General features: G+C 41.3%; 1 protein-coding gene across 6 annotated transcripts in view; it reads left to right on the top strand.

Moving 5' to 3' along the window:
* The window catches only part of TRPM3 (transient receptor potential cation channel subfamily M member 3), a 495,179-nt gene that overhangs the window by 319,186 nt on the left and 163,375 nt on the right, over positions 1-12,618 (top strand). For all 6 annotated transcript variants that reach the window (XM_060610082.3, XM_060610081.3, XM_060610080.3 and 3 more), the window contains one exon: positions 8,832-8,955. In XM_060610082.3, coding sequence (XP_060466065.1) covers positions 8,832-8,955 — 124 coding nt within the window. The remainder of the gene's footprint in view (positions 1-8,831; positions 8,956-12,618) is intronic.

Genomic DNA, 12,618 nt, shown 5'->3' with positions numbered 1-12,618 from the left:
TGATGATGGAAATATTCTGTGCGTAATCAGATAGCCACTGAGCACTTGAACTGTGACTAGCGTGACTAAGGATTTGAATTTTAAATTTATCTAGCTGTAATTCATTTTAATTCAAATTGCCAACAGCTACCACATTGGATAACATAGCTCTAATATTTCTGTAACTGAGTTCCACCAAACTGGGAACCCTTGAATGTCTGATAGGTTTTCAATATTGACATTTTCTCTTTGTTTTTTTTTATTAAAATTTTAAAAAAATTTGAAGTTTAATTATTTTTGAGAAAGAGAGACAGCATGAGTGGGGGGAGGGCAGAGAGAGGAGACACAGAATCTGAAGTAGGCTCCAGGCTCTGAGCTGTCAGCACAGAGCCCAATGAGGGGTTCGAACTCACAGACTGTGAGATCATGACCTGAGCTGAAGTTGGATGCTCAACCAACTGAGCCACCCAGGTACCCCTTCCTTTTGTTTTGAAATTACATTCTTCATCCAACCAACATTATATATTCAATAATTCAGCAAGTATTTTTTGAACACCTACTCTGTTCCAGGCACTGTTTTAGGTCCTGGCAAAAACACATCTGTCTACAGAATAAACAAAAATTTTTGTGATTACAGAACTTACATTTTAGCAGGGTTAGATAGATAGTAAGTAATGAACATAATAAATAAACACATTTTATAATGTTTTAGAAAGTGATATGCTATGGGGAAAGGGAAGGGTAAGGGAATCAAGGTAAGGAGGTGGTGGAAAATCTGTCTTCAGCACCTTCATGAAGATTGAGAGAAGAGAACACATAAGTAATATCGTGAACAATTCATGCATCCAAAGAGTTAGGCCAGCTAGGATTTTCTTAGATTAATCTGACTTTATGAAATGCCACACATAAAATGCCTAGCACAAATCTTATCTTAGAATAGATACTGTGTGCCTCTCTTACAACCCTCAACCCCACTGCACCACCCCCCTTCTATTTCCTTTTGTATGTGTATCTGTGCCTTCCGTTTTACCATATATAGCTCAAGATTCTAGAGTGGATTTTTAAAAAGTATAAATAAATAAATAAATAAATAAATAAATAAATAGATAAATAAATAAATAAATAAATAAAAGTAAAGAACAAAAGTAAGAAATGCTCCCTCTGTGGGTGGCAGTAAATGAAATTTTTTTAACAGACTGCATCCTCCAGCATGCGTCCTTCCCAATTGTAGGCAGCTTCTCTAGGATCATTCTAACTGCCTCACGTGACTAGATAGAACCCTCAGGAAAAGCCCAGGTGAACCACTTGTCTAGGGTACTTATGAAAATAAGATTAGGGGTACTATTTTCACCGGTGTTAGCTGGTAGAAGCCATTTGGATCTGGAGTTGATCCTCAGGAAAAAGTTGGACAAAGTCATTCCCTACCCACTTATTGGTCCCTTCCCAATGTCCCTTTCATATCTTCCCCCAACTTTCTATCCAACTAGTACTTCCTAAAAACCATCAGCATCAATCAGCTACAGTTAGATGTGAGTTTCACATAAAACATCACTTAACCTAAGAGTTACTCTTAGGCCTTCTAATTGTTCAACAAAATATTTGTTTGCCTTTTAACTAAATAAAAGGAACTTTGGGCTTCTGAGAAGCTGGGGAGTAACTCTGGGGAGGTAGTGGATCCTTGAAACCACATTATTCAGGCTCAGTCTTCTTACACATAAGATATAGAACATCCTGTATCAGGGATAAAAACAGAGGAAATCCCCACTTGTATCCAGTCATCAAACAACAATTCACTAACTTTGCATAACCACACTGAGCTGAGCCTACATGTTTATGCTAGTATAGTTCATTATCAGAGATTCTTCCTGATTCTCTTCTCTAAGTTTGGCTCTGATGTTTCTTTAATAAGTTAGTTTCCCTCTGCAGGCTCCAGACTCTTCATCTATAAAACTGCAGCTCCTAAACTGTATCATCGCTTTATCCCAAAGCTCAAATCCCTCAGCTGGATTTTCAGATTAGCAACATACAGAATCCGAAATATCAAAAGTTGAGATGTTATCTTACTGGTGATGAGAAAGTATTGTGGGGTTTTAAGAAGGATGTGCTGGAATCATGTCTGCTTTGTAGAACTACCATTCCACCAACTGTGTGGAGTGCATTAGAAGAGGACAGAGAAGAAACCAGTTAGTGGTCTGTTAGTACCAACTGAGTAAGATAGGAGGAGGGCCAAAACGAAGGTAGATGGAGAAATAAGGTAAACAGAAACAATACTCTAGGAAGTCAGACTTTTCTCTAGCTTTTGGCAGGTGCTGCTGTTGTTTTTCCTCTCCAAACAGACCACGAAGTGCGATGAGGGCACCAAGAAAATACCCCCGTTTTTGGTGTGACTTAACCTGGGCATTAAGGTTGACCCAAGCATGCACACATTTTACTGAAGATGTGCCTTGCATACTGCATTTAACAGGGGCAAAGTATGATGACATATGTCCATGGAAAAAAGGCTCCAGCCATGTGCCCAAGGCCCCAAAGAAATAGCTAGTACATAGTACACACTATATAAACAAAAATAGGCAGCTGAGTCAAAAGAGGAAATATTTGCAAGCTCCATGCTGTGAGTCAGTAGTAAACATTTTGAAAATACTTCTGAGTGGTTAGACTATCACTTTTAAGGAAAATGCTGGTTCGCATAATCAGCTATTAAAAGAAGAAAATGCAAAGTAAGACCACTGAAGATGTTTATCATTAAGATGTGGGGGAGATTGATGCTTTTTAATGTCTCATCTGAACAGAATAACTTGATGGATTTGCTTGTCTCCAAGATGATCACCATTTATATATTCCTTCTCTGTATATTCATGCTTTCCTTCCACCAAGAGATGGAGTCCATTTCTTCCCTCCTCTTAAATCTGGGTTGCTCTTAGTGACTCGCTTGATTAATTGAATGTAAGGAAATGACATTCTGGGACTTTTGAGGTTAAATCAGAAGAAGTCTTAAAGTTTTTGCCTGGGTCTCTTCAAACACTCTCTTGGAATCCTTCATTTGAGAGAAGCCAGCTGCTGTGTAAGAAGTCCATCCACCGTGCAACCACCAGAGAGAGCAATGCCAGCCAGTCCTCAGTTCTTTCAGCCATCCTAGACTTGGTACCAGACAAAGGAGTGAAGAAGTCATCGTGCACATTGCATCTGCAGCAGATGCCATGTGGAAAAAGAATGGAGCCCAGACACGATCAGTTGAGCCATTATAGCCATTCTATCCTCTCCCGAGAGGACAGAGATATCATGGAATAGACATGAGTCCCTTGCCACTCTGCCTAAATTCCCAACCCATAAAATTATCAACACAATAAAAAATGGTCTTTTACATCACTAAATTTGGGGGGGGGGGTGGTACATATTAATAGATTACCAGAATATATGGCATACAACCCTATGAGTTCCTGGAGGTTAGGACCAAATATTATTCATCTGTCTACTTCTAGCATAGTGCCTGACACGCAGTAGGCACCAGTATTGTTTGTTGAATGAATAAATAAATAGATGTATAGATGTTTGCATGGAATATTTGCAAGACCCCACAATAGTAAAGCCTCCTAAATCTGCTATGTGTCTTTATTTCCCACATGTAAGAAAGTACTGGTGATCTCTGACTTCCCTGAAGTGGGAAAGTTCTTTCTCCAGCTTGGATTGGGAGTGGCCTCATACTGTTGGGCTCACCCAAGGGTGCAGAACACTGTTGGTCTCAGGAGGGAGCTCTGTCATGCTACTTAACAATAATGAATGTCAGTGACCAAGGAGCCATGTGGGACTGTGTGTTAATAGCAAATGCTTACATAGGCCTTGCTATGTATCACGCCCTCTACAAAGATGAACTGTTAATAATTTACTATTCACAAGTCTATGAGATAAGCACTTATAATTTTCATTTTACATGTATGAAAAACATGACACAGAAAGACTGAATAGCTTGCACACGATCATATGGGTAGCAAGTGACAGCTTCACTCCAGACACCCTGACCCTGGCGACTATGGTGCTTATTTGTTTACAATGTTGTCCTTCCTCTCTGGGAAGAATCGTGCTATTGCTTGTGACCCCAGAGTCATGGCATTTGGGAGGAAGGGGTGATGTCTACTAACAAGAAAAAGAAAAAGGAGGAAGAGGAAGAGAAGGGGGGGAGGGGGATAGGAGAGAAGAAGAAAAATGCCAGTCTCTGTAAACTTAGGCAAAAAATGTAAACTTTTTGTGTCCTAAGGTTGCATTTAATGATTTGCTTTGGCTTTAGCAAATGACAAAATTTCATTTTTCTTTAGAGCATTAGAGATTGTCTGGAAAATGATGCCTTTTAAGTACCAAATTGTGGTATTATTAATGATCTTTTTTTTATTTATATAGGTAAAATTTTCTCATATTGTGTCTGAATAAATTAACCGAGGGTGTCTTTGGAGGGCAGGAAAAGGGCTTCACTCCTCCAAAGCCATTAACCTAAGTCTAGCTCTTTGTGTCCCACTGAATTCTAAATGCATTTTCTAATTTTTCAATCTAGGAATGAGACTCTGATATTGCAGGTAATTAAAGTCATTCTGAGAAAAGTGTGAACACGTGGGTTGTATTGCTAGCATCTGAACAGAATGCTAATAGCAAAGTATGGGAAGTTCCTTTGGTTACTTCCAGCCCTGGATGAACGTTGACCTATTTCAGATACTTCTGTGACTCATCCAAAAAGCTCCAGATCACAAGTTCAGCACTTAAATGGAGACACAAATGCCATAGTATGGAGATTTTCCTCACTTCAATGACTACCCTTCTAAATCAAGAAACATTCTAATTTGAGGTATACCAAAAATAGCATTGGGACATATGGAAACACAAATTAGCAGCTTCTATAAATAGGCACCACTTTGTCAAAGACCCAATTCTAAAACTAAAATTTTATATAATACTATGACCATGTTTTGATGTCAAGAAATTTTCAACCACTATTCAGGTTCCATAAAAAGAAATCTAAAAATGGGCTTATTTCTATTTTTTGCTATTTTTTGCTATTTTTTTAAATATCACAATCAAGATTTTTAAATCATTCCAGTGTTGTGCAGAAGGAAAAAACATGGGAAGAGCTAGGAAAGCAATAATTTCAAGAAAGCAGGCTTCCCAGTATCCTACAGAATATGGCCACAGAGTAAGAAAGGGTCCTCAGAGAAGACAGAGGCAGCCTTTGTGCCAAATACAAAACATCTCATTCAGCAAAGCAAATACTTGTGAAAAATTAGAAGCAAATAGAATCTTCAGCATCCTAAATGCACTTTGCCATTGTCCTTTGTTTTCTCCCTATCTTCTCCAAACTCTTCTGGTTTCCCTCAGATGCTCTATCAGAAAAAAGAAAAGAAAATTTCCTACAACAAATATATAAATGTCTACTTCCAGTGCAGATGATTCGGAAACCGGAAAACATATTTATAGGTTGCAAACTGTAAAAGCAGCACCATGAAAGAAGGCTGAATTCAGCAGACTTGACTCTAGCTATGTGACTTGGTACAAATCATTTAGCCTCTCTGGACCACAGCCTCCTCTTCTGCAAAATGGAATTACCACCTGCTTCTCTCTCAGATTCTTATGAAAATCAAATGATATTATCTCTGTAGCCCATCATGTGTCATAAACCATGATATGCTCTGAACACATCAAATGTTATACAGGATCTTGTTTTGAAAAGTTATTAAACTCTTTCTGCAAAAAGCTTAGGACCTGATACGTATTCTTTCTTTGTCAAAAGGGGGAGGTTTGCAAATGTTTGTGAGCTTCTAAAGTCAAAGAAGCATCAAAAATGTGATTTTCCTCTTGATGGAAAAAGAACTAAAGCCAAAATAACAGTTATTTAATGTTTAATGAGTAAAACTTAATGTTTTGGAATGACCAAATCATCTTTGTCCCACCTAAAACCACTCACTCTGTTCCATCAGTGACAGGCATCCCACACTTTGGAAAACCAACCTGGAGAATCTTTATAGTTCTACTAGTAGAATTCTGGGCTCTTGTTGCTATAGGATTTAACCAAAGCCACAACTTGATTCAATTGCAAAATTGAGCTTAAAAAAAAAAAAAAAAAAAGATAAGATGCTTAGCATCTTTCAGCTCTCCTCACCACTAAAACCCACAATTAGCTAAGTTGCACAGCATTTCTCAGTGTTTACAAAATGATATATTAGATACAGATGACAGATCCCTCAAACAGTTAATGACCTCAGGGAACTGGGAATTCACTACAGGTGGTTAGCAGTGGAAAACAAATTTTGAGTTATCAAAATTAAACACCTGCAAATGAATGATTAGATCTATCAAGTGGCTAATCAGGAGAGTCTCTTCCTCTGTTGTTAATTGTGTACAACATTTATGTACACTTGATATTGCAGAACCCTCTAGACCCATCCGCATGGGTTGCCTGTCAAGCAGATACATACCCAGTTATGACTGCTCCTGTCTTGACTCTTCAAGAAAATTGGCAACACAAGTGCGATCGTGTCACTCTCCAATGGTTCTCATTGCCTGTGGATACAATCCAAAATCTCTAGCACTATCCCAAAAGCTCCCCATGATCTCATTCTCACCCCTTTTGCAGCACCATTTTTTTTCACTCTTTCTTTTGCTCTCCAAGTTCTAGCCATACTCACCTTTTATTTTCTCAAAACTGGGCTTGTTAATGCTGTTTCCTGTCCAGGCTGTTCATACTGCCAAGAATGCTCTTACCCAGCTCCACCACATCCCTGATCATCCTAATGTTAATTTATTCTTCACGTCTCAGCTTAAACAGCACTGCCTCAGAGGGGTCTTCCTTGTACCCCCTAGGTTCGATTACATTCAGCTGTCACAACTTCTTTACTTCTTTACCACTGCCAATCACACTTGAATTGCTGATTCGTGTCTTTCTACTCTACCTGTGTGTAAGCTCATTGAAGGCTAGAAGTGTATATATCTCGTCTATCCCTATAGCCCTGGCATATACCACAATGTCTGGCACTAAATAGACATCACTAGGCAATTGTTGAATGAATGAGTGAATCAATTAATGAATGGTTTCAGATGGGTGTACACCTAAGGCCACAGAGTCCTCCAGAATGATCTAGTAATCTTGAGAGGACCTGGTATTATTTTTCATCTTCTTGTGGACAATTCTCTTTTTTTAAAAAATGTTCATGGGGGGCAGAAGGGGTAACCCAATCTTCCATTGAGCTAAGTGACGTTCCAGGATCCTTGGTATAATCCTGTCATGAGGCATGCACCCTCCTCAATGTAGGGCACCATAATGTCCAACCTAGTGGGCTTAGGTGATCCTCACACAATCCTGGGGCACAAAAGGCCACTGATATGAAATATCCTCAAGCCTCCCATCTTGGTTTCTTTTAAGCAACAAAATTTGTTATGCTTTCACATAAGAGAAAATTTTACAATTTGCTTCCCGAGTAGCCACAGTGATGAAAAGAGGCCAAGGTATAGTACACTTGGTGTAATAAGAGACAGCATTGTGTGATGGAAAAAGTAATGGACAAGGAATCAGAAGAACTAGATTCTGGTTCTGGCTTTGCCACTTATTTGCTGAGTGACCTTAAGTGTCTGGCTCTTTCTGACTTAAATATCCTTCCCTTTTAAATTGTATTGACCTGGGACACCTGGGTGGCTCAGTCAGTTGAGTGTCCAACTCCTGATTTCAGCTCAAGTCATGATCTCACAGTCATGGGATCAAGCCCCACATGGAGCCCCATGTTGAGCTCCACTCCATGCTGGGTGTGGAGCCTGCTTGAAGTTCTCTCTCCCTCCCTCTCTGTCCCCCCACCCCCCCGCCGCTTGCACATGTGAGTTCTCTCTCTCTCTAAAAAAAAAAAAAAATTGTACAGATCTTTAGCCTACAGGGTTTCCATAAGCACCAAATGAGATCATTATATTTACTATTGTATATAGGATTTTCTGGTACTTCAATTATGGGGAAAATTATAAAGCTGTAGAATTCTAGGCAAAGTATGATAATTTTGTCATTGTTCCTTGAAAGCAGTATTATCTTCCTGATTTTGGACAGATTCTATTAACAGTAGAGTGATTTTTTTTATTCCCTGCCATCTGATGGCTGGTAAAGATAGCCCAGTTCTCACCAGGCTAGTACGAGCGGAGATAAAGTTACAACAGGTTCATCTTCAAGAGGTAACAAAGCAGTGATTGGGTATGATGTACCGCCCTTGCTCTCACTCATTCTTCGATAGCCTGAAAAGTATCTCTTAATAAAGTGTCCATATAAAACCTCCTGTAGATCACGCTCTTCTTGGATATAAAAGAGCCAATGCTCGACATAAATGACGACCTGAATCATAGGCCAGATAAGCTACCTACATGAAATGATTTTAGAGAAATCATGAGTCCTACTTCTCCTCATTGGTGCTCAAATTACTTAGATGTAAGCTTTCCCCTCACAATTAGAGATGAAGTTTAAATCTTCATATAAGTCACACAGTAAATTTTTACTAAGATGCTAATGAGTAAGGCTTTTTTTGATAACGGCACTTGAGGAAGAGGGTATTAGACACATGCCCTATAAAAGAAAGAAAAAGACAGACAAAAATAGAACCAAATTAATCTTCTTGCTTTACTATTTTAGGTTCTGAGACATTCAAATAGATTTATTTTTAAGTGCACTGCTTTTTTTTTAATTATCACAGTCGAAATAACTATTGCAAGAAAAATAGAGGAACAAATAACTCATCTCTAAAGTCAGTCCTCACAATGCTTTCTTGTGTTCTGGAATATTTCTCAGAAACATGTACTGAACAGGAGCCGGGTTGACCTGTTGTTGACATTGTTTTTAATTGCAGACTTATCAATGAATCTCTGAGGGACCAGCTGCTAGTGACCATCCAGAAGACTTTCACCTACACTCGAACCCAAGCTCAGCATCTGTTCATCATCCTCATGGAGTGCATGAAGAAGAAGGAATTGGTATGTAAACAGTGTTCCCCCATGAGTGGCAGAGCCCTCTCCATATTCCCTTCGTCTGTTTAACCATTTTCTTGAATCACACACCAACTGTTTTTTATTTCCAGCCAAGCTCACAATGTTCCTCAGGCTCCATTGGCTCCTGTAGTCTCCTTCCCTCAGTAGCTAAGACACTATTTTTTCTGCCCAGATTTAACGAAGTGTGTGCAGCAGGGTTTCAACATCCTACTGAAGCTCATCCGAATGCTTCTGATTGCCTCAACCAAATGAGTTGAAGAGAGAAAATAGGTTTCCTTCTGGAAAATGCTTCTCTTTGGGGTTTCACTTTGCTTGTGAGTAGGGAACCACTGATGTGCTTATTGTCAAATATCTTAGTGACACAGGATCCAGGCTAATAGGCTAACTTATACAGGTAGAAAAGGGAGGGATGTGCCCATGGAATGTTGGAAACTTCCGTAGCTTCTGAAGTGTCCTCCAATAGCTACTGAAACCTTTCTTACATCTGGTAAAAGTGTCTTGCAAATGTGGTATAATCACAGAGACCTTCTGTTAGAGTGAACAGAAATAACATGAGCTAACATTTAACGAGCACTTGCTATGTGCCAGGCAGCATGCTAAATCTTTACATGTTTCAATGCCTGTGATCTTTACGACTGTCCCAATAAGAGAAGTATGATTATTATCCTTACCTTACAAATGAGGAAATGCAAACTCACCTGGTTAATAAATGAGGAACCAGGACTCAACACCAGTGGTATTTCATCTCTGTGGGAAATGCTTGTATCAGAAGCTATCTCATTGAAGCCAGGGTAGTGGATTGCCCACTCTGAGAAGATTCCCTGCAAGCCTCAGCAAGCAGAGACTGTCCTGAGAGGTCATTTAAACCCACCTGCTTGCAGGGGAGGTCAAGGAGCATCTTAAACCTGAACAGAAGCCTCACTCACATTTTGAACCACCTCATGGCCATGTGGGCATCCTGGGCTGATTATCTCTGGGGACACCATGGGGGCACTTCTTCTCCAGAGGGACATCAGGGCCAGACCCTGAAGGGTTCAACCATCTGGAGGCAGATAGGGTGGGGAGGGGCTGGAGTGAGCCACTTTCAGCCAGCTCCCCAACTAGACCACAAGCTCCTTGAGGCATGAGCTGGAGCCATCTTGCTCACGATGGTATCCCCATGCCTAGGACAGTGGATGGCAACACAGGCTCACAGAGACTTCCAGGAGGGAGGGAGGTGAGGGAAGGAGGCAGTTTCTGAGTTTGAGAAACCAAACATTTAGAAGAACAGTACTTGATTCAAGTAAGCAAGACCCATTGCTGGAAAGCATCCACATGACCTTTGTGAGAACTTTCAGTGCCTTACAGGTTTGGGGTGAAAGTTTCCACCTCTAATCCTTGAGTATGCATAGACCCAGGTAGTCTGGCCATCTTGTATAGAGAAGCCAATACACAGATGGGGTTCATAGCCATGATGACTGATCCCCCAGGAGAGCCTCTGTCAACTGACTACTGGCAATCTCCCATCTTGGACGTGGCTGCTCAAAGAGGTTCAGTTCAAACACTTCCTCTAGCCTCAAGGAGGTGCATGTACCACTGAGCTCCTGCCTGAGTCATGGAAGATGGTTTTCCTGCTGACTGTGGCTATCAGTTTTCCAATGCCAGCTGTGAAATCTTAACAGAACTAGCTATTTCAGCAGTCCTATAAATTTCCTAGAGATGCAGTTAGGATTAAAACTCAAGGAACCACTTGGAAGTCATAAAACCAAATGGGGGTGAATGTGCTTCTCTGGATATTTCATAGGACCGTTCACCAGGACTCTGCCCAATAATCGCTATGTCGTTTCATAATGACTCCTGCTGAAAAGGTCGACCGTATTTTAGTGACAGATATTTCCTGCAAAATGTGTGAGGTGTCCCTCGCTGTAGGCGAAGGCAATGCAATCTTAACGAGAAATAAATTGCCCTTATCTGTACATCTGGGCAGAAATCAGGATTTTAAAAATCATAAATGTAATTAAAATAATTTTCATTTTGGAGAGGCTGTTTATGTGCATACACAGTACTAGATGCTTTATAAAGGATGTGGACCTGAGGTAGGCATTTCTTTTCCTCCTTTGGAGGGGAGCAGGGGAGGGAAGTGAGGTGGGAGAGGAGAGGAGAGGTGCACACAGCCGGGAAGAGCCACACTGGGGCTGTCCTGATGCAGAGCCCGAGCAGCTTCTGCTCTGCACTCTGCCTTGCTTCACACACACAGCACAGACGTTCACATGGAGCTCCTGTTCACTCTTGAATCCTTCAAGTTTCCTTTATTCCCTTAGCAAATGAAGTGGGATATAATATTCTGAAGTCAATCTAACCCTGGCCAAGTTCAGCAAAGGGATTTGGCCCCAGAGCTGTTCTGACATCTTTCTCATCCCGGCATCCTAAAAGCTTCTGTAATAAACAAGTGTTCTAGGCATGCATAGTCAGCTTGTGCAGCTTGGGTCTCTGGGCAGTACGGCCTCATGGAAAACATTTCTTGATGGGCCTCTTGTGTTGGTACTTTCTATTCATCTCATATTGTTCTTGGAGAGATTTACTTCTCTTCTTGGGCCCAAACAACATCTCAAAAAACTGTCACCTTTTGAGAAGCTCTATCCCCCTACAGCCCTACCTTTGAGCCAAGCTCCCTCGCATTTGCTTCCCACACTCAGCATTCAGCAGTATAAGCCCCACAGTATGTGTGGCCCTAACCAAGTCGCAGTGGAGAAGGGCACCCACTCCGGGACCCGTTCACCAACTTCTGTTTTCACACCGACAGCTCCTTCCATCTGCTGTCCTCCTCTCTCAGCTGCTGGACCTCACGGGGGCCAAGGCTGTCCATTTCAGCACCACCTCCCCCCAGTCACACGTGGGAGACACATCTGCATTCAAAACTGACGCTGCTCCAAAACCCGAGACTTTAACATCCGCTCCCCGCTCCAAACACAACCACCCTCCCTCCTGCACTCACCACTGTTATTTCATTCCTATGGAACTTGAACACCCAGCTTCTCTGTAATTTGCTAATCTGAGGCCAAACTCCTGAGATGATCTACATGAAAGCATAGTGTAGGGACGTGAGGTTTTCTCTGCCCGGTGCCTAGTTGAGAGTCCAGACTATTTCTACCCTTCCCTTCCCTTCCCTGGGTCCTCTCACTTAGCCACCCCTCTGCCCTCTGCCCTCTGCCCTCTGCCTGTGGGCCTGGTCCTTCTCGGTACCATTCCCAAAGCAAATCATTCAGTTCTTACCAACCTTCTTTTATTTATCTTCAGTTGAAAGCCTCTTCTGTCCCTTACAATCGCTGTAAACCTTTCTCATTGTCATCTCCTGACTGCCTCATGAGGACCTTTGCATTGCATTTCACAGTCTTTATGGTATGGCTGCATGAGCATCCTGCTTCCTTTCCAGCAGCAGTTTTCACATACAGTAGTGATTCTGGAGTCTAGAAGCCAACATTGCAACCGGGCTATTAAGTATGCTTAATCCAGTCCATCAATTCTGGATGTGCAGGAAGGAAAATAAACTGATGTGTCTGTAAACCTCATCAGCCAAGAAGCTTCCAGGGATGCCACAGAGAAGAGGTGGCTTGGGGAGAACTTGAAGGGACCTGGGATATGCTTGTATTTGAAAGATGATGGACACGT

The sequence above is a fragment of the Panthera onca genome, chromosome D4 (genome assembly GCF_046562875.1).
Source record: "Panthera onca isolate mPanOnc1 chromosome D4, mPanOnc1 haplotype 2, whole genome shotgun sequence".
Classification (NCBI taxonomy): Eukaryota; Metazoa; Chordata; class Mammalia; order Carnivora; family Felidae; genus Panthera; species Panthera onca.
The sequence above is the reverse complement of the archived record's forward strand: the minus strand, read 5'-3'. Positions and strand labels throughout refer to the sequence as shown.